The sequence below is a fragment of the Lepidochelys kempii genome, chromosome 16 (genome assembly GCF_965140265.1).
Source record: "Lepidochelys kempii isolate rLepKem1 chromosome 16, rLepKem1.hap2, whole genome shotgun sequence".
NCBI classification, from domain to species: domain Eukaryota; kingdom Metazoa; phylum Chordata; order Testudines; family Cheloniidae; genus Lepidochelys; species Lepidochelys kempii.
In genome coordinates, this window is record NC_133271.1 from 4,654,445 (window position 1) to 4,677,083 (window position 22,639).

At 51.4% G+C, this 22,639-nt stretch overlaps 1 protein-coding gene across 9 annotated transcripts in view; it reads left to right on the plus strand.

The window, feature by feature from the left end:
- Nucleotides 1-16,713, plus strand: part of PNPLA7 (patatin like domain 7, lysophospholipase) — a 439,100-nt gene extending 422,387 nt beyond the window's left edge. For 8 of the 9 annotated variants that reach the window (XM_073314045.1, XM_073314052.1, XM_073314050.1 and 5 more), the window contains 2 exons: nt 13,578-13,681; nt 14,761-16,074. In XM_073314045.1, coding sequence (XP_073170146.1) covers nt 13,578-13,681; nt 14,761-14,841 — 185 coding nt within the window. In that variant the 3' untranslated portion in view covers nt 14,842-16,074. Of the gene's footprint in view, nt 1-13,577; nt 13,682-14,760; nt 16,075-16,369 lie in introns of those variants that run through there. The other variant, XR_012155225.1, reaches the window with a different exon arrangement.
- Nucleotides 16,714-22,639: the final 5,926 nt, after the last annotated feature.

Genomic DNA, 22,639 nt, shown 5'->3' on the forward strand with positions numbered 1-22,639 from the left:
TCCAGGTTCACACGGGGAGGCAGGGGGAAGATCTGGAAACAGAATCCAGCTCTCCTGAGTCCCAGCTGGCCTTGTGGGTAGAGCACTGTGCCTCCTCTTAGCTGTGATGTGTTCAGGCAAGAAGCAGTAAACAGAAGGCTGGGGTCCCAGTGGACACGAGTGGAGCAGCACATCGGCATCGTTACTTTTGTGGCAAATTGCCAGCACTACTATGACGGGTCTCATGCTTTCTCTTCTCGGGGGGGGGGGGGGTTCAGGGCACCGTTTCGTGCCCCTGAACTGGGGTATTAATGGCCCCACTAGTGTCCTAGAGGAGACGACTGGAGAGGGACGGACCCGGGCCTGCCCTCTACTCCGGGTCCCAGCCCAGGGGCCCTAGGGATAGTGGTAAACCACTTGAACTAGCGGTTCCTTCCCCTGGGCTACTTCCCTCTCCTGCCCTTCAGCTTGTGGGGCTTCCTGCCCTCCCTCTGCACAAACCAGGTGTCCCTTTACCTAGGATCTTGGTCTTCTTAGCCCACCACAGCACTTCTCCAAACTCTCCTCTACTTCCCTCCAAACTGCTCTCTGCTCCAGCACCAATCCGCTTTGCTTCAACTCCTCCAAACTGTTCTCTGCTCCACCGCCAATCCGCTCTGCTTCAACTCCTCCAAACTGCTCTCTGCTCCACCGCCAATCTGCTCTGCTTCAACTCCTCCAAACTGCTGTCTGCTCCGGCGCCAATCCGCTCTGCTTCAACTCCTCCAAACTGTTCTCTGCTCCACCGCCAATCCGCTCTGCTTCAACTCCTCCAAACTGCTCTCTGCTCCAGTGCCAATCCGCTCTGCTTCAACTCCTCCAAACTGCTCTCTGCTCCACCGCCAATCCACTCTGCTTCAACTCCTCCAAACCGCTCTCTGCTCCGGCGCCAATCCGCTCTGCTTCAACTCCTCCAAACTGCTCTCTGCTCCACCGCCAATCCGCTCTGCTTCAACTCCTCCAAACTGCTCTCTGCTCCACCGCCAATCTGCTCTGCTTCAACTCCTCCAAACTGCTGTCTGCTCCGGCGCCAATCCGCTCTGCTTCAACTCTTCCAAACTGCTCTCTGCTCCAATGCCAGTCCACTCTGCTTCAACTCTTCCAAACTGCTCTCTGCTCCAATGCCAGTCCACTCTGCTTCAACTCTTCCAAACTGCTCTCTGCTCCGGCGCCAATCCGCTCTGCTTCAACTTCTCCAAACCGCTCTCTGCTCCGGCGCCAATCCGCTCTGCTTCAACTTCTCCAAACTGCTCTCTGCTCCGGTGCCAATCCGCTCTGCTTCAACTCTTCCAAACTGCTCTCTGCTCCAATGCCAGTCCACTCTGCTTCAACTCTTCCAAACTGCTCTCTGCTCCGGCGCCAATCCGCTCTGCTTCAACTCCTCCAAACTGCTCTCTCCTCCAGCACCAATCCACTCTGCTTCAACTCCTCCTCTTGTCTGATTGAAGCAGGGGGGTTTTATCATGTGACTGGCTTCAGGTGCTTTAATTAATCTATAGCAAACTTTCTTCCCTCTACAGGGAAGAAGGCTCCCGTCTAGCACTCTCCTGCTGCCCTCTGACCTGGGCTTTCCTTGCTTTTTGCCCCTGCTTCAGTGTCGTGCCACCCCCGCCCACCCGCGACCGGGCCAGATGCTTTTTCTTCATTTTGTTTTGGTTTTGTTTTGTTTTTTTCTGCTGTTTTTCTTTACTGCTGTTCGAGAGCTGGTCAGCTGCCAACTTGCCTGCCAGCCCCCCCACTCCTGCCCTCGGACGCAGCTACTGCTTCAGCTGCAACCCCCGGAGGAGGGGGGGAGGACTGCCGACCCACTCTCCGGAGGAGGGGAGTGGATGCCCCCAGACCCAACCATTTTGCTGTTCATTTGTGGAACCATAATTAATCGTCGTCTTATCTGCTTGGCATTTTTGGATGCTCCACAAAGACCGGGAGAGAAGACAGCCGACAAAGACATCGCCCAGGAAGCCACAAATCATCGTGGAGGGGGCCGTAAGACTGAGTAACTTTTGAACTGTACTCTCGTGTGGGGGGAGTTTGACTGTGTCTTAACTGCATTTGTAGGGGCACAGGGGGTGTGGCACGGAGCTGCCCCCCGATCCATCGGTGCCACCCCCCAACACTACTGCAACCATCACGGCCCCCCGCCGTCTGTCCCTGCTGTCAACTTGCCATCTGCCTCTAGCCTCAACTGCTTGCCCTGAATTCCATCATCCAGACCAGACACAACAGCCGACCAAACGAGATTCTTTGGACAAACGCGCGTGGGTCCGCGTTCCCCCCCTGGCCTCCGGACTGCCCACCCCACATTTTGCCCCTACTACCTGACCCCAACTCCTGTTTCCTTCCCCTGTCCAGTCTGACCCATTTGGCCACCCCCTGCCTGCAGCCCAACAGGGAGAAGTGGTTAATCTGCTTCCCCCTCCTCCTTCTGGTGTCTCCCTGTCTCTCCCTGCTCACGATGGCGGGGAATGAGAGGGGTGAGGCCCCTCTAACTACCTCAGTTGCCCCTCCCCCACCTACCCCCCTGCCCAACCCCCAAGCCCCCCCCCACTGCTGCCAAAACACCTGCCACCGCCCCCGCTGGGGCATTGGCAGCCGGAGGCACCAGGGCAACTATTGCCGCTGCTACGCCTACCGCCCCCCCAGATTCTAGGAGAGCCCCCCCAGTTAGCCGGAAAGGCCAGGGTGCAAAGAAGGGGAAGGGCCCTGCCACAACCACCAAGCCCTCCATGGCAGAGGCTGCCCCCACCGCTGTGGCCTCGTCATCGACCATGGCGTCCCTCCCCGCTGTTCCCTCCACCAGCTCTGCGAGTGTCCCTCCCACGGCCCCCAGGGCGTATGCCCGGGTGGTGGCAGCCCCCCCGCCTGCCGCCTCGTCATCCCGCCCACCCACCGCCTCCGCTACCATCAATAGCGGCTGGGCCCCCTTCCCCACCATGACCAGGAAGCACGGCGTCCGTTGCCTCCTGGTGCCTGCCTCGCCCTACGTGGAGACATACGTGCAGGCATTGGCGAGGGTGATAGGACCCACGGCTATTGTGGCAGCCTCCAAAATGTACGGGAAGGTCATCTTTTTCTTAGCATCGGAGGCTGCCGCCCAGGAGGCGGTGGAGAAGGGCCTGGCGGTGGGGCAGGTGTTTGTCCCCCTGGAGCCGCTAGAAGTCATCCTGGGCGTCCGCCTAGTCCTGACCTCCGTCCCTCCTTTTCTACCCAATGCCCCCGTTACCCGCTCTCTCCACCCTGGGGAAACCCGTTTCTGTCATCAGCCCTCTCCCTTTGGGCTGCAAGGACCCCACCCTCCGTCAAGTCCTTTCGTTCTGCCGGCAAGTGCAGCTTCTACCGCCGGCGGCGGCGAGTGATGGAGAGGCACTCGAGGGGTCCTCCCTAGTCCCCTACCAGGGAGCCCGCTATCGGGTCTACTATTTCACAGGAGAGGCCCGGTGCTACCTCTTCCGATCAGCGGGGCATGTCCGAAGAGACTGCCCCTTGCCCCGGCGGGGAGGGGCACCCGAGACCCCACGACCCGGCAGGACATCGGCTCCGTCGTTGCCAACGCCCCTGGCCGCCCGACATCTGAAACCACCTCTCCTCCTGCTCGATCCACCGCTGCTCCTGCCCAGACCCAAGAGACACCTCCCCTACAACGCCCAGACGAGCGAGGGAGCCACACCCTTGCTGTTAACAATCCAGCAGAGCCTATGGAGGAGGGTGCAGCAAAGATATTACTGGGCATAGGAGAGGGCCCACCCCAAGGAGAACCGTCCCCCCATGCTGCCTCACTGTTACCCCCCCGAGCCCCTGAACCATCGCCTCTGCCCCCCGACACGACCCCTGCTAACCAGCCCCCAGACGACGCTATGGAGGGCTGCACCCTAGTCCAGGGAAAGCGAGGCAAGCGGAAGGCTCGAGCTCCCCTGCACCCATCCGGTGCGGAGGCCTCCTGGAAGACCAGGAAGGGAGGCACTGACACTGAGCCTTCCGCTATGCCCACGAGTGAGATCCATCCGCCAGTGTCAGGAGAGGAAGACAACATACCACTGGAAGGTAGAATCTCCCCTCCACGGGAGACCCTCCCCTCCGAGACCCCTGAGGAAGCCCCATCTGCCCAAATATCACCTGAACCCCTCGCGAACCCCGAAGCGACCGTCGTAGCGGGTGCTAGAGGGGAGACCCCCGGGGTGGCAGAAGACAACCTCTCCTCCATGTATGAGGAGATCGAGGCCGTAGGTTTGACCCCGGTCACCCAGGGAGAGAATGACCTCCTGCCAGCTGGCCTCAATCTGGGCAACCTTACCCCAGTCCCCCTTTCCCCATGCTCCCTCCCCCAACCGCCTTCCCGGGCGAGCACCCTGCAGAAGGTGGTCCACCACCTGATGCCGTGGCTGCCAAATCCAGCACAGAGCCTGCGCCTGGCATCACTGGGCGCCTCCTCCCCACCCCCTTAACCCTCGAATTTGTTCGGGAGACACCACCTCTCAGCTGCTTGCCTCCCGAAGCCCAGAGCCTCACCTCTGCCCCCGCCCCCACCCCCACCGCTGTCCCTGCCCAATCCACCTCCTCCTGCAATGCTATTGCCGCCCCGGGGTTATTTCCTTCCCCTTTTTTGCAGATCCCCCCCAAGGAGCAGCCTTTGCGTTTTCCTGCCGTGAACCATTAGGAGCTGGAATTTTCCCTCCGCCATCCCCTTCTACCCCAAGGCTCCAGACGGACCTAATAACTTTAGCCTGTCAGACGCCCCGTCGGTGGTCTGCACCATGCCTGCCCACCTCAGTGGACCACGAGACTGCACCAAGAGCCCCACCAGGGAATAACCCGGAAATCGCAGCCCCACCCCCCCATGAGCTGTGAAAAGCGTTGCAAGAGTTTTTAGAAGACATCCTTGGCTCCCGCAACAGGGTACAGCTAGCTCTCTAGCGATGGGGGGACTTCGATCAACTCCTCCAGGCCACAAGGGCCCTTATAAAGGAGGGTAAAGGAAAAGGAAGGCATGGTGCCGCGGCCTACAGTCGGGCCCGCAGCTTCCGTGATGATTTACTCACTTACGGGATGGGTCGCGAATTGTTGCGCGAGCCGCCGGGGGCTGCGAACACCCCCGCCAACAAGGAACCCCCACCCCCCCAGCCCTCCGCATGACGCCCCTCATTATAGCAACTTTGAACACCAGGGGCTGTAGGATGGCTCTCCGCAGGTCCCAGGTGCTCTCTTACCTTCGGGAGGGGGGGGTACTCTGTGGTTTTCCTGCAGGAGACCCATACGGATCCGACTGCTGAGGACAGCTGGCGGCTGGAGCGGTGGGACGGGGTCTACTTCAGCCACTTCACGATTCGACAAGCTGGAGTGGCGACCCTGGTCTCCCACAACCTACGGCCCGAGGTGCTAGGGGTCACTGAGGCCATGACGGGCCACCTGCTGCATCTCCAAGTCCGTATGGAGGGGCTCGTGGTCAACTTTGTTAACATCTATGCCCCGACAACGAGCCCGAAGCGGCCGCAATTCAATCAGCGGGTGTCCGACTTCCTCAGCACCCTAGATTCTCACGAGTGCTTAGTCCTGGGAGGGGACTTTAACACCACCCTCGAGGAACAGGACTGCTCAGGGGCTGAGCTGAGCCCGGCCGCTGTGAACATTCTCCGAGAAATAGTTGAACATCACTCCCTAGTAGACGTCTGGCGTGACCACCACCCAGATGACACTTCCACGTTCACCTTTGTCCGGGTGGAGGCCCATCGGTCACACCACTCTCGGTTGGACCGTATTTATTTATCCCATTTCCATCTTTCACAGGCCCACTCCTCCAACATTCGGCTGGCCCCATTTTCCGACCATCATCTAGCCACCATAACAGCCTCCCTCCGTGCAGAGGGGCCAGGGCCAGCCTATTGGCACTTTAACAACAGCCTGTTGGAGGATGAGGGCTTCGTGACGTACTTCCGGGAGTTCTGGCTGGCCTGGCGAGAGCAGCAGCATGCCTTTCCCTCGGCGCGGCGATGGTGGGATCTCGGGAAGGTGCGCGCCAAGCTCTTCTGCCGTGACTACACCCGGGGCACCAGCCGACGGAGAAATGCAGCGATAGAGCAGTTGGAACGGGAGGTCTTAGAGATGGAGAGGTGTCTGGCCGCCAGCCCCAAGAACCCGTTCCTCTGCGGAGCATGCCAGGAGAAGCGGGAGGAGCTCCGGGCCCTCGAGGACCATCAGGCCTGAGGTGCCTTTGTTCGATCCCGCATCCACCTCCTTCGGGAGATGGATCGCGGCTCCCGTTTCTTCTACACCCTGGAGAAAACGAGGGGGCCAAGAAACACGTCACCTGCCTTCTAGCAGAAGACGGTGCCCCCCTCACGGATCCGGTGGAGATGTGTGGGAGGGCCCGTGACTTCTACACAAGCCTTTTCTCCCCGGATCCGACCAATCCTGACGCTTGCGGGGTGCTCTGGGAGGAACTCCCCACGGTCAGCGTGGGCGACCGAGACCGACTAGAGCTGCCTCTCACCCTGGCTGAGTTCTCGGAAACCCTCCGTCGCATGCCCACCAATAAATCTCCGGGCATGGACAGGCTGACCGTGGAGTTCTACCGCGCGTTCTGGGACATTCTTGGCCCAGACCTAGCCACTGTCTGGGCTGAGCCTTTGCAGGGCAGGGTCCTCCCTCTTTCGTGGAGGTAAGCGGTGCTCGCCTTGTTGCCGAAGAAGGGGGACCTCCGCGATTTATGAAATTAGCGCCCCGTCTCGCTCCTTAGCACGGACTACAAAATCGTAGCGAAAGCAATCTTGCTGCGGCGAGGGTCCGTGATGGCAGACGTGATCCACCCAGACCAGACCTATATTGTCCCGGGTCGCAGCATTTTTGACAACCTATTTCTAGTCCGAGATCTTTTGGAACTCGGGCGTAGAGACGGTCTGTCGTTCGCCCTCCTGTCTCTTGATCAGGAGAAGGCATTCGATAGAGTGGACCATGGGTACCTCCTGGGCACTCTGGAGGCGTTTGGATTCGGACCTCAGTTTGTGAGTTTTCTCCAGGTGCTGTACGCTTCCGCGGAGTGTCTGGTTAGGCTCAACTGGACCCTGACCGAACCAGTCAGCTTCGGGCGAGGAGTGCGGCAGGGGTGTCCCCTCTCGGGCCAGCTGTACGCTCTGGCGATCGAGCCCTTCCTCTGTCTCCTCCGCAGGAGGTTGACGGGGTTGGTGCTGCGGGAGCCGGAGCTGCGGCTGGTCCTGTCGGCGTATGCCGATGATGTGCTCCTCGTGGTCCAGGACCCGGGGGACTTGGCGCGGGTGGAGGCTTGCCAGGCCATCTATTCGGCAGCCTCCTCCGCCCGAGTCAACTGGGTCAAGAGCTCTGGCTTGGCGGTGGGGGACTGGCGGCAGATGAGCTCCCTCCCACCCGCGCTTCAGACCATCCGGTGGAGTGCGGGTCCACTGCTCTATCTCGGCGTTTACCTTTCTGCCACACGCCCTTCTACGCCGGAGAACTGGCAAAATTTAGAAGGCGGGGTGATAGAGCGGCTCCGGAAATGGACAAGGCTACTCCGGTATCTCTCCCTCTGAGGGAGAGCGCTGGTGCTTAACCAACTAGTCCTGTCCACGCTCTGGTACCGGCTCAACACCCTGGTCCTGGCCCCGGGTTTCCTGGTCCACCTCTGGACATCGATTCTGGAGTTCTTCTGGTCAGGACTGCACTGGGTCCCTGCAGGGGTTCTCCATCTACCCCTGGAGGAGGGAGGGCAGGGCCTGAAGTGTCTGCACACCCAGGTCCATGTCTTCCGCCTCCAGGCCCTGCAGAGGCTCCTTTATAGTGCAGGTAGTTTGACGTGGAGCATACTAGCGCACGCCTTCCTGAGCTGCGTCCGAGGGCTCCGATACGACCGGCAGCTCTTTTATCTTTGTCCGAGAAGTTTTCCGCGAGGCCTCTCCGGGCTGCCTGTCTTCTACCAGGACCTCCTCCGGACCTGGAAACTGTTTTCAACGACCAGGTCCGTGGCGGCCACCGTGGGAGCAGATCTCCTCGCGGAGCCCCTGCTACACAACCCCCAGCTCCGTGTGCAGGCGGCGGAGTCCCGCTCTGTGCGCCAGAGTTTGGTCCTGGCGGAAGTCACGAGAGTCGGAGACCTCCTGGACTATGACCGGAGAGACTAGCTGGATCCCCTGACGCTCGCTTGGCGCATGGGGCTCTCCAGACCTCATACCTCCCGGCGCATACTTCAGGAGGTGAAGGCTGCCTTGACGCCCGCTGCTCGGGCTTATCTCAACTGAACCCTGCGCGAGGGCGCACCCCGCCCACCCTCTACCCCAGGCCCGCCAGACCTTTCCATTGGGCCCCTATCCCGTAGATCCCAACAAACCTCTCACCCTTTCACTGCGAGACGACTGCATGAACTGCAGCCGGTCAGCTTCCAAATCGCGCCACGGAAATATCTATACACACTCACGCTTCACACTCTTCACGCCCACAACCTGGTGTCCCACCCCGATACAAAGTGGCGGGACCTACTGCCACCTTTGGAGGGTGAACAACCCCAGTGGGCCAGCCTGTATTCCACCTTGGTCCCGAGGCCCGTCAGGGACATTAGTTGGCGGCTCCTTCACGGAGCTGTGAGCACGGGCGTGTTTTTGACATGGTTCACCCCCATCCCGGATACTTGCCCTTTTTGCAACGTGAGGGACACCCTGGCACACGTATATTTAGAGTGTGCCAGTCTGCAGCCCCTTTTCCGGCTCCTCTCGAATATTTTATTACGCTTTTGGCTACACTTTTCCCCTCACCTTTTTATCTACAAACTCCCCATCTGTGGCCCCACAAAGTCACGGGATCTCCTGGTTAACCTCCTAAAACAGCCATTTATAAAACCAGAGAGGGGATGTTGGCTAATGAAGCGTCCTGCGATTGTAGGGCCGTTTTCTGATCCTCTGTACATTGACGTATCCGGGCGGAGTTCCTCTGGGTGGCGTCCACCGAGTCCCTTGACGCCTTCGAGGAGCGGTGGGCGCTGTCCGAGGTTCTCTGCTCGGTGACCCCGTCTGGTTCCCTCTGTCTGACCCTTTGATTGAGGGGAAGAGTGAGAGACCCCAGCCCCAGCCGTTGCCACCGTGGATACCATCATCACTGTAACCTAGGAGGGGTCCTATCACATGTGGTGTATGTCCCCCCCACCCCCAAACCGCCCACCCCGCAGCCGTGCCCATCTTGTCGGGCACTCTCAGGAGAGGAATAATCAGTGATACTGGGCGTGGCACTAGGTAACTCAAGGGGGTGGAAGACCATGAGTGTCGAGGAAGCCCCCCCCGCTCTAAGCCACCAGGTAACTCAGGAGCGTGGAAGACCGCGAGTGTCGAGGAAGCCCCCCCGCTCTGGGCCCAGGCTAGCCTGAACACTTCTCCCTCCTGAAGGCTGCTGTGTTATACCTTGTGTTTGCTTTGTTTTGTTGCATATTTTGCTTTGTCCTTTTTGGTGATTCTTTGTAAGTGTTACACAAATAAAATTCTTTTCTGCTTTTAATAAAAAAAAAAACACTCTTGCTGCCCTCTGGCCATGCTGTATCACACTTTGCTGAGACGTTTGATGGCTCAACTAAAAGTGCTTGATGTGTTTAGTTGTGATTATTGACAGACTCCTTGCAGGCACTGCAGAAGGAACCAGTCTAAAGCTGGGCTTTTTGATAAACTGCTCTGCAAGGTGCATCAACGCCCAACGTGACCAGTGTGAGCAGTTCAGATTTGTTTAATTTGGCTGCATATGCATCTTGTTTGATTTTTGAGGGTAAAGGTTGGGCATGAGAGCAGGAATAGCTCAAACCCATGTGGTTATGATGCCACTGCTTTGCTGGTTTATTACCCCTGCTGGTTGGCAGTCAGAGCATTTCCCTTGGTGTGCCTGCAGAAACTGCCACAGTCTAGAGAGTAGAGCTGCATGTGGCTTCAGGATTGGTTTACAAGGTAGAAGCTGGAAGTTAGCCCCAATGGATGTGTACAGTAATGCAGGTTCAGGGAGTTCACTGGAGTCCTCCTGATCAATATTCTGAAAGCACCTTGAGTTCTTAAATAGAATGCTGAATTGATATGGGGCAGCATGAATGAGTCTGTAACAGTCTCTTGTTGTCTATCTTGTGATATATCTGGAGGTTTCTTTGTGATTACTCGAAAATGGTTAAATCTTCTAAGTAACATTATCCTGTTTCTAGGCTGGAGTATTGTCTGGCGCTTAGAACCTGTGAATGGAGTTGGGGTTTGTAGGGGGACTGTTGTGCCACTGGTCCCGCTGGGCCTCAGTTTTCCCGTCTGTAGCTGATCAAACAGACCTATAGGCAAAAGTGAGGAAATTAAAATTCTTAGACTCAGGGTGGAGGCTACTTAAGCAACCCATAAGAGAATACCAAAAGGCACGCTTACCCCTAAAGAAGAAAGGAAGAAGGAAAGAGGGAGGGTCGGGGGGCAGGGGGAGCATGATGTAAATGTTTCAGTGATTTAACTTCAACAGTTTATTCAAGCTAAACAGGGAATCCCTCAGAAAAAGGTGCTCCGACTCTACTGACGCCAAGAGAAAGGAGCATAAACTAGGGTGGATGAAATACAAAGTCAAAATTAGGAGGCTAAAAGGGAAGAGCAAATAGCCAAAGACAGAAATCAAATAAAGAATTGTAAGTGCTTGGGAAACAAGGCAGTCTGTGAAAGATCTAAGGGGTGGTTCAGAATTTTGTGCACTTTGCAGAGAAGCAAAACAATTTCTTTGCCTCAGTCACCACCACAGAAGATATTGGGGAGATACTCCATGCGTGTGCTCTTCAGGTAATGAAAGAGGTAGACTAAGCAATTCAAATGGAAGTTGCTGGAACAAACTGATAAATTAAGGAATGTCAGGTCCCCAGGACCAGATGATATGTCCAAGAGTTCTGAAAAAGTTTAAGATAAAAGGGACTGAACTGGTGACATAAATTTGCAATCCTGCACAGGGCCATCCTTAGGATTTATGGGGCCCTATGCAATATTATTAAACTGGTGCCCTGTACCTGATGGCAGCCTGGGCTCACAGCCCAGGGGTGCAGGGGGAGGGACGAGGCAGCAAAGGATAGCAAGATGCCCTGCCTGCCTTATGGTGGCGGAGAGTCACAGTTCACCTCAGAGACCCCCGCACCCTCTCCCTCACGGAGAAAGGACATGCAGAAGGTACCTAATTAAAAGCAGTAAATTTGGGAATAAAAAATATCAGTCACAGGGTTTTTGATATTCCCTGAAGTTTGTCGAGATTTATTTGCAAAAAGTTTGTAGTAAGGGTAAGTCAGCTGTCTTGCTGAATACAATGTTAAATATTATGGGATACATGATGCAGCTCTTCTCTGTTTTACATTTTCTCAATCAGTATTTCTAAGCTGATTCTATATTTTAAATGTACTCTTAAACCTTCATAAAGTAATCATTCCAGATTATTACATATTTAACTCACTGAAACAAAGACATTATTTTAAATTAATCAGTCACAGCGGTTTAGTGTGTTCATAACAATGTTCATTGCTTTTAGAAAAGGGGAACACTAATTTACTTTGTGTGATCTCCATAACAATAGACATATTTATGAAATTTCACCAACTCTAAAAAAATATGTTTCCAAAGATTTTAGGCATAACAAAGGATTTTATATCTTACTCAGGCACTGATTTTGCTGGAGGGTTCTCTTAAAACTAGTTCATCAGATTAGTCAGAAGTAAAGAAAGGGAAACTCTTTGTCCAGCTTTCTGGAAGGAAAGGGGTGTTGTCCCTTAAAGGGCTCGCTTCAAGGTTGGGAGGGGGAAGGGAGAGAAAGGGTTGGACAGAAAAGACAGGAAGACTTTGGAAGCAAGTTTTTTTTACTATAGTAATTAAAATTAAAATGTGTATTTTAGATAAGGGTGGTCTTTTGAAGGATTTATTTAAAAATCTATGTGTCTGAAGATCCAAGCATTTAAGGCTAAAGATGATTGTGCATCTAAAAATCTATTCAAGGATTTTTTCGAGATTTGATTATATAATCTTCACCAACTCACTAAAGAAATATTTTTAAAGCAAATTTTAAACTAAGGTCCTGTAGACTAATGTGTTCTGAGTAAATATTACAGTAATGCAGAACTGTTTTTGTCAGTAAATTCAGAAACTGACAGTATATACCTGGGGTTTGGCAAATGCCTGTTAAATGGCTTTATTACCACTTGAATGGCTCTTTAACAGTTTCAGTGTTGTGCTAATAGGTCTGGCAGGCTGGAAGACTTTTTCACTTTTAAGTCACTAGATCCCCTCACCAGGCTGCAGCAGCTAGCTGTGGGAGCCTGTAGGAAGGGTCAGAACAAGGATAAGAAGAGCTGGAAGGGTGGACACTAAGACCCAGTGGTGCCCCAAATTTTCAGGTGCTCTGCGCAGCCACATATTCTACGTATGCTTAGGGACAGCCCTGATCCTTCAGTTAATTCAGTGCCTGTGATTCCAGATGTTAACTAATGTCTTACCTAACTCTCTAACTGGCGCTAGGGATTATCCTGATAATGTCAGAACAGTGAGTCATGCTGCAAAACCAAGAGTATGGGTTGAAACAACATTAAAATAGAATGATAAAACACCCAGGTAATTGTGATATGATCAGAACAAGCCAGCATGGGTTTAATAGGGGAATATCACACCTCCCAAGTACATCAACAAAATAGTGAATATCATTTATTTATTTCAACTTTCAAAAAGCCTTTGACAAAGACCCTTTTAAGAGGAAACTTCTGTAAACTGGTGGTGATGGGAAGATCAGAGGCTGGCTAAGAGTCAGCAAACAAGGAATAACAATACGGGCTCAATTTTCAACATTGTAAAAGAGGGACAGAGAGGTCCCAAGGTTTTGTCCTGCGGGTGGCATTGGCATTGCAAGGACTGGTGTTGACAGAGGCACCTCTGCGACTGAACATGGACAGCACCTTTCATTGTCCCTTGCTTTGCTCTGACCTCCACAAATATAGATCTTCCCAGATCTTAACAGTGTCACGCTGGAGAATATATAAGTGGCGGGTCTCTTCCAAACTCAATCCATGGCATGATGCCAAAAGTAGATTGTTCAGATCTGCCAAACAAGATTGTCCCTTTTCTTCTATGTTTGCATGAATTAGTGTATTAATATTTGTGTGTATTAATCAGTGGCAGTAATATTTGTGTGCAGTGATCAGTGGTGTTAATATGTCAACATTTTACATTATCATTAGGCTTGACAGGGAAGGCCCCATTGAGATGAATGGGATATTTCACACCTCCTTAACCAGGCAATTTTAATGCAGCTACTAGCAGAGATTGGTACATCAGTTTACATCCAGGTTTTGAAGGTTCTCTCTGCAACCAGGCAGGCTAGAGAACTGATACTTCTAAAATGACAGCTTGATTTGTGGTCCCCAGGGAAAAGTAACTAGTTCATTGAGTTGCCATTAGTTGGCCAAACCTGACTCTCCTTCCTGGCTGAGTGCTCTGTAGCTCAGGATGTTGTTAGCAAACATTTTGTAATTCTCCTTCAGTGCCCTCTGTCCATTACTTGTGCCAACTAAAACCAATTATTCTCTTTTCCCTCCTATTCAGATGAATCTGACTATCAGACTGAGTATGAAGAAGAAATTCTAGACAACCAGAAGGACGATTACGCTAATTTCCTAAGCAGCCAGGTGGAAGAGGATTCTGACTCCGTAAGAACTGTGCTCTAGACTAGCTCTGTGTGTCCTTTTGCCGGCCTTTAGTCTGACAAGCATGTCAAAGCCAAATGTTTTCCTGCAGGCATAGAGCCTTATCTAGGTTAGGTGGTGGGATCACAATTTCATGGGAAGGTGTGATAAGGGGCAGTTGAGAGAAGCAGCCTCTAAGGCTGGTGCTGAAAGGAATCTGGTAGAAGAAAATTCGACCATCTGTAGTGTAGTGCAGGTACTGAGTGCATTCCTAAGCCATGTTCCATCCCTCTCAGGTGTACAGCAGCTGCTCACAGAGCAGCATATCCAGGCTATTTGATATCTTCGGTTACATGTGACCTACAACCCTGCAAAGCCAAACTTTTCAGTCTTCAGGGGAGATTGTTGGAAGGAACCAAATCATAAACAGGAGCTTTTGTGTGGCTGAAACTTGTCTGCATCCTTTAAAGGGTCCATAATTTAGCAGAGTGTTGACATAAGCTTTGTCCCTTCCTATACACATAGCGGAGAGAATGCGTGTCTCATGGCCAGAGTTCACATACTGGCATTTAAATAGTTATAATCCATCTCTAATTTGTGTCGACCATGAAGTTTTCTGACCTTCCATCTTGGAGCAAAGCGTAAATGGGATCACACAGCTCCACTTAGGTAATGAAAAACTCTACATCAAATCTGTGTCACTGCTCTCTCTCTCTTACGGGGAGGGTCCTGGCCAGTTTGAAAGAGCTACAAATCCCTGCTAATATTTGGAATGAACAGTTCTTGGATGGGAGCATGTGAACAGGTTTGGGAACCTACACAAATAAGATACATAGGGAAGGACGTGAGATGGCTTCAGTGTTTCCAAGTGGATAGCAGCAGAGCGCCAGGGCTGTCTCGTAGATCCACACGGATTCATGTTCCCAGTTGTATTTAAAATCTTCATCTGCTAAACTAATCCTTCTGAGACTGAAGTCTGATATGCAAAAGGCTCCTGGGGGAGGAAGGAGAGAGAGGAGTGTCTTTGTTTATCTGGAACAGTCTGTTAAATCATTTCAGATCCGATATCTCCTGCTGATGAGTATGTTTGTTTCCTCCTTCAGGATGAGGATGTGCAGATAAGAAAACGCATCACCATCCCCAAACAGGAGAGTCGACCCAACAACACAGGGGAGCCCAGCTAATCCCCAGGGAAGCCATCAGGACTTGTCTTTCATTTGGTCACATAACTGTAGTTTCACTGACTAACAGCCCTTTTTATAAAGAGGTTGCTTGGTTGAGATGTTGCAGTTTCTCATCCCTCTCCGATCAGGATGGAGGGGCTGTTTAACTGTCCTGCGAGGAGACCCACCATAATGAAGCACAAGAAGTGCCAGTGCGCTACCCACAACTCCATGCCCAGTGATTTCTCATGCCATGGAAATTTACAATGTCTTTGCTCCTTTCTCCAGGTACCATTGTGGGTTGCAAGTCATTGATCTCTCCGGGGATTGTACGGCGAAGGGGTGTGCTGGGAGTTGTCTGTGGTTAGAAGTGTGTTCAGATGCTGCTTTGGCTGTCTGCCACCATGAGTTCTGTTTGCTGTTCTGGCCCAGAAGGCTAAAAAAAAGAGAACATTGCTGGAATGTATGTGCACGGCCACTGCTGCGAAGGGTCAATACGTGAGCATTAGCGTGCAGGGATGTTTGTCACAGGAGCCAGGCAGCCACATTGTTAACTCAGCTCTGTATTTATTTTGCAACTGTGTAAGTAGGAGCAATGCTGTGATAGTAGGATAAAGGGTCTCTGGCTGCTTGAAGACTTAACAGGAAATCTAAATGCTACAAGTTAATTACTCTAAAGGTTACTCATTTGCTTCAGATACTGTATAATCAAGCCAGCTGCAGGAGCATGTAATGATGGCACATTTAATTGCTATTTGCCAGGCAGTTACAGAGTAGCTACATAGCTGTAGCTGCCTTGTGAAACAAAGTGGTAACTGCTGAAATGAAATGCCAGTGCGTGGTTCTCAGGGGGTTACAAGATTCTGTCATTGATCAGTCAGTGTTTTGTGGAGTGTGATAAATTGCCAGGGAGGTTATGTTGAGCCGATAAGAGTTCATGTTTTAAAGGTCTCATTGCAGGCATGCAAAACTTTGCCCAACTTTTCAGGAGCTCCACAAAGGTTGCAGCCATCTAAAATGGAGCAGTCCAGGTTCCATTCCCAGCATGGCACTCTCTGTCATGACCCCGCTGGAAGGTGTTTGAATGCTAAAGATTTTTGGGAATGCACCAGTAGTCCAAAGATCTTAAGTCACTTCTGCTGAGATCAGAACCTCCTAAGGTGCAACTTGTACTTAAGAAGACACCCTCAGTTTATAACCACAGCTGAAGTCCTTTTTATATATGTACTTTAAAATAAAATTGCAGCAGAGAAATCAATGCTTGCTGTTGTCATTTACCAGAAGGCTACGGAAGATGTGGATGTCTGCACCAATCCAGTACACATGGTCATTCATCCACGTAAGGCCCTGCACATCTAGAAAGTTGGGGCAGCCTCCAGGATTGTCATGGATCTGCAGGGCAAGTTGCCTTTGAGCTTTGTACCGTCTCTCAAGGAGTCGCGTACTTTATAGTGCTAGACATTAGCCATCACCTTTTTGCAAAGGGAAGCCCCGTGGCTCTACTACTCTGAGACTGGGCCCTGCCTTCAGTACCCCTGTTTCTCACCAGGTTCCCTCAGCAAATCCAAAAGAACTGGAACTCCTGTTGGAAACTTTCCCCCTTTGGAGCGAAGAACTCTGCAGATATTTGCAGCGACACAGGTCAGCCTTTTCAAAGCAAGACAGCTTTTATTAGTCAACTGGAATAGAGTATTTTAGGGTTCTTAGTAAGGCTGTCGATTAGTCACAGTTAACTCATGTGATTAATTCAAAAAGATTAATTGCGATTAATCACAGTGTTAAACAATAGAATACCAATTGAAATTTATTAAATATTTTTGGATGTTTTTCTACATTTTCAAATATATTGATTTCTATTACAACACAGAATACAAAGTGTACAGTAAAAAGAAAAGGAGGACGTGGCACCTTAGAGACTAACAAATTTATTTGAGCATAAGCTTTCGTGAGCTACAGCTCACTTCATCAGATACATTCAGTGGAAAATACAGTGGGGAGATTTTATATACACAGAGAACATGAAACAATGGGTGTTACCATACACACTGTAACGAGAGTGATCCGGTAAGGTGAGCTACTACCCAGCAGGAGAGAGGAAAAAAAACAAAACCTTTTGTAGTGATAATCAAGGTGGGCCATTTCCAGTAGTTGACAAGAATGCGTGAGGAACAGTATGGGGGGGGAAATAAACATGGGGAAATAGTTTTACTTTGTGTAATGACACATCCACTTCGTCTTTATTCAAACCTAAGTTAATGGTGTCCAGTTTGCAAATTAATTCCAATTCAGCAATCTCTCCTTGGAGTCTGTTTTTGAAGTTTTTTTGTTGAAGAATTGCCACTTGTAGGTCTGTAATCGAGTGACCAGAGAGATTGAAGTGTTCGCTGACTGATTTTTGAATGTTATAATTCTTGACGTCTGATTTGTGTCCATTTATTCTTTTACGTAGAGACTGTCCAGTTTGGCCAATGTACATGGCAGAGGGGCATTGCTGGCACATGATATATCAATGTGGCATATATCACATTGGTAGATGTGCAGGTGAACGAGACTCTGATAGTGTGGCTGATGTGATTAGGCCCTATGATGGTGTCCCTTGAATAGATATATGGACACAGTTGGCAAGGGGCTTTGTTGCAAGGATAGGTTCCTGGGTTAGTGTTTTTGTTGTGTGGTTGCTGGTGAGTATTTGGTTCAGGTTGGGGGTTGTCTGTAAGCAAGGACTGGCCTGTCTCCCAAGTTCTGTGAGAGTGATGGGTCGTCCTACAGGATAGGTTGATCCTTGATGATGCATTGGAGAGGTTTTAGTTGGTCGCTGAAGGTGACGGCTAGTGGCGTTCTGTTATTTTCTTTGTTGGGCCTGTCCTGTAGTAGGTGACTTCTGGGTACTCTTCTGGCTCTGTCAGTCTGTTTCTTCACTTCAGCAGATGGGTATTGTAGTTGTAAAAATGCTTGACACCATCATAGGACCTAATGATGTCAGCCACGCTATCACAGGCTTGTTCACCTGCACATCTACCAATATGATATATGCCATCATGTGCCAACAATGCCCCTCGGCCATGTACATTGGCCAAACTGAACAGTCTCTACGTAAAAGAATAAATGGACACAAATCATACGTCAAGGATTATATCATTCAAAAACCAGTCGGAGAACACTTCAGCCTCTCTGGTCACTCGATTACAGACCTAAAAGTGGCAACTCTTCAACAAAAAAACTTCAGAAACAGACTCCAAGGAGAGACTGCTAAATTGGAATTAATTTTTAAACTGGACACCATTAACTTAGGCTTGAATAAAGACTGGGAGTGGATGTGTCATTACACAAAGTAAAACTATTTCCCCATGTTTATTCCCTCCCTCCACCCCCCACTGTTCCTCACACGTTCTTGTCAACTGCTGGAAATGGCCCACCTTGATTATCACTATAAAAGGTGTTGTTTTTTTTCTCTCTCCTGCTGGTAATAGCTCACCTTACCTGATCACACTTGTTACAGTGTGTATGGTGCCACCAGTTGTTTCATGTTCTCTGTGTATATAAAATCTCCCCACTGTATTTTCCACTGAATGCATCGGATGAAGTGAGCTGTAGCTCACAAAAGCTTATGCTCAAATAAATTTGTAAGTCTCTAAGGTGCCACAAGTACTCCTTTCATTTTTGCGGATACAGACTAACACGGCTGCTACTCTGAAAGTGTACAGTGCTCACTTTATTTTATTTTTTTTATTACAGATATTTGCACTGTGTGACAAGATGGCCGATGTTCATATGGTGGGTCCTGTGCTTTTCTTGCGGGAGGGCTAAGACGCCACCCTTTGCTCCTGCTCTTGGGCGCCGAAGGCCCCACTAGTGGCCCAGGAAGGTGATAGAGGAAGGAAGCAGGGAAGGGGTCTGGGTTTGCTCCTTGCTCTGAGTCCCAGCCCCTCTCAACCCCTGCAGGTTTCTTACCCTCTTCCCCCTTGGGTGGGGTTACCCTCGGTCCTTAGACGCTGGAGGAGGGGCAGGGTCTCCCTTACTTCGGTTCTCTGGTCTTTCAGCTCTCTCAACACACCTCCAAGCTCCAGTACTCTCTCCTTCCTCCTCCTCCTCCCCTGACTGCCTGAAACGGGGTTTTATTAGGTTCCTGACAGGGCCTTAACTGACTTAACAGGTGCTCCAATTAACCTGTAACAACCCTCCCTAGTCTACAGGAAACCACGCCTTAATTAGCCTAGAGCTTATCTATTTCTGTATTTCCCGTCGACCACTCTACCACTGCTCCCTGGCTCTCCTGTATCACATATTCCCCCTACCTCCCTCTCCCCCCCCCCCCCCGACCTTCCCGCTCAACACCATGGATTTGGGCTACTTGGGACCAGAGACAGTGTTGTCGTGAGAGGCTGTTCGCGGTGCCGTGCTGGGTTCCAGCTCTGTGCTGTATCCAGAACTGGAAAGGTTGTAGGGATAGAAACCATCTAGTCACTCGTGCATTCTTCTCCTTGTTTGTGTGCATCCATTGCAGTGGGGCATGCTCTGTCACAAGGGTGAACCGCCGCCCAAGCAGTTAGTACTGTAGAATCTCCATGGCCCATTTAACCCCTAGACATTCCTTTTCTACTATGGCGTACCATTGCTCCCTGGGTGCTTCTCATCCCCCAAGGAAAGGACGGCCCCAAGTCCTATCTCTGAATCGTCTGTTTGTAGGATGGATTCCTTTTTGAAATCTGGGGCTATGAGCCCTGGATGGCTGCAAAGGGCTGTCCTTAGGTCTGTGAAAGCTTCTTCTGCCGCTTCGATCCACTTAACTATCTCTGGGCCCCGAGCTCTTATCAGGTCCATCAGAGGTGCCGCCCTTGTGGCGAAGTGAGGGATGAACTGGCGCTAGTACCCCACTACCCCTTAGAATGCTCTGACTTGCTTCTTGCGGATCGGGTGTGGCCATTCCTGTATTGCCTTCACTTTGTTCCATTGGGACTTCACCAGGTCCCTTCCGACTACATACCCGAGGTGTCTGACCTCGGCTAACCCTATTGCACATTTGGATGGGTTAGCGGTAAGGCCAGCCTGTCTAAGAGCATCCAATACTGCTTCCACTTTCCCCAGATGCGTCTCCCAGTCAGGGCTGTGGATTACCACATCATCTAAATAGGCGGCAGCATACTTGGCATGGGGTCGAAGTAATCTGTCCATCAATCATTGGAAAGTCGCGGGGGCCCCATGGAGCCCAAAAGGGAGGAGGTTGTATTGGAAAAGGCCATTGGATGTAGAGAAAGCGTTTTTTTTCCTTGGCATCCTCAGCCAGGGGGACCTGCCAGTAGCCTTTTGTCAAGTCCAACGTGGTCAAGTATCGGGCCTTACCTAACTGATCCACCAGCTCATCAATACATAGTATTGGATAGGCATCGAATTGGGATACATCATTTAACTTCCGGAAGTCATTACAAAACCTCAGGCTGCCATCAGGCTTGGGGACCAAGACAATAGGGCTGGACCACTGGCTGTATGATTCCTCAATCACGCCAAGTTCCAGCATCTTTCTTACTTCTGCCCTAATTCCTTTTCTTTTTGCCTCTGGTATGCAATATGGTTTTATCGTCACCCTTGCTCCAGGACAGGTGACAATGTGGTGTTGGATCAGCATCATACGGCGGATTGTGTGAAGAAACACGTCTTGGTTCTGCTGGATCATTTCAGTGACCTAATTCGGGGGATTTCTTTACCAGCCCTTGTGGGCCATCTGCCTGGGATGGAGCCAGCAGGATGGCCAGGCATGTTTCCCAATTGATCCAGGGTTTCAGTAAGTTGACATGGTATATCTGCTCTGGACTTCGGCGGTCTGGTTGCTTCACCTTATAATTTACCTCCCCAATGGCTTCCACAATCTCATAGGGTCCATGCCAACTGGCCAGGACCTTTCTGTTGTTGGTACCAGCACCCGTTCTCCTGGTTGAAATTTCCATGTTTTTGCCCGACGATTGTAGTAGGTTGTTGGGCCTCTTCTGCTTTCTCCAAATTTTCTCGTACTATGGGGGTCACTTGGGCTATTTGTTCTCCCATCTGGGCTACGTGTGCAATTACGTTCTTCCCTGGGTTGGGTTGTTCCTCCCATTCCTCCTTTGCGATGTCTAATATGCCACGTGGGTGGTGACCATATAGTAGCTTGAAGGGGGAGAAACCAGTAGATGCTTGGGGAACTTCTCGTATTGCAAACATCAAGTATGGGAGGAGGGTATCCCAATCTTTTCCCTCCTGGGCCATCACCTTTCGGATCATGCTCTTGAGAGTGCGGTTAAATAGCTCAATCAGACCATCTGTTTGGGGATGATAGACTGAGGTCCGCAAGGGTTGGATGCAGAGCAGGGTACATAAGTCTTTCATTATCCTTGACATGAAGGGAGTCCCTTCGTCTGTCAGGATCTCCTTAGGGATGCCTACCGTAGCAAAAACCTGCACCCATTCTTTTGCAATCGCCTTGGATGTGGGGTTTCTTAAAGGAATGGCTTCGGGGTACTGTGCAGCGTAGTCCAGGATGACAAGTATGCTTCGGTGGCCCCGGGCCGTTCTTTCTAGTGGGCCCACTAGATCCATTGCTATCCTTTCAAAAGGAACTTCAATTATAGGCAAGGGTACCAACGGGGCCCTTAACTGAGGTCACGGGCTATGCAGCTGGCACTTTGGGCAGGAGGTGCAATAGCGCTGGACTTCTGCCCGTACTCCCAGCCAGTAGAACCTCCTTAGGACTCTATCCAGGTCTTGTCTGCTCCTAAATGTCCCCCAAACAGAGGGCTGTGAGCTAACTCTAATACGGCCCTTGTGTGCTTCCGTGGCACCAAGAGCTGTTCTTCTACTCCCCCCCCGTATTGGCACTTCCCGGTTCAACAGATCCCGCTTGATTATCTAGTCGGGCCCTGGGCCTTTGGTCTTCCCTTCGACTGGCTCGCCATTTACCTCTACTACCTCCTCCCTCACGTTCGCATACAGGGGGTCATCGGCTTGGTCCTGCCCAAAACATTCGCGTGCGGGACCAATCTGGCCTGATTCTGTTGGATTGGCCTCCTCTCCTTCTCTTGGGGTGCTTCCGCTCATGCTGGGGGCCGTCTCTGGGTCTCCATGGGGCCTCATCCCAACCAGGGCAGCTCTCTGGTTTGCTGCCAAATCCTGGTTACTAATCTTTTGTCTGCCCTCCTTTCCCATCTGGATTTCCAGAACTTCCTGGAGCGTGAAAATAACTCTTGGGGAAAACCCAGCAAAAATTGTGGTAGGGCCATCCTTGGGCACCTTGAACTCTGCGCGGGGTTTATTTCCCTCCCCTAACTTGATGAGGGGGAGTAGGATCTTGAACCCAGGAAAGTCCCTGCCAATTAATACTGGGTAGGAGATCTTGGAGACCACAGTCATCTTGGTAGTGTTTCCCTGGATCTCAATCTGTATTGGAATTGTGGGGTAGAAATTTACTGTGCCGTGGACACATGTCACTCTGGTGCTCTTGGCCCGGCTCAGTTAATCCCACTAACTTCCCTGAGACCAATGTGACAGCACTCTCAGAGTCCACCAAAGCTATGGTCTGGATGCCGTTCATCTTTACCGGCCTCATGTACTCATGTGGGGCTGTCATGACCCCCAGCAGGCTGATTAGGCTACATTGGTCTCCGGGATCCCCCAGGTTGCATTGCATGGACTCCTCTCTATTGGGGCACTGATGTGTTATATGCCCCAACTCCCCACACTCATAACAGTGATATCTCATCCCGGAGGTTGCCCTCTATCTTGGGCCCTCTGACACGCTCCCCCAGCCCTCTCCCCCTGGATCCCCAGATCCCCTTGGGGCCTCAGGCCG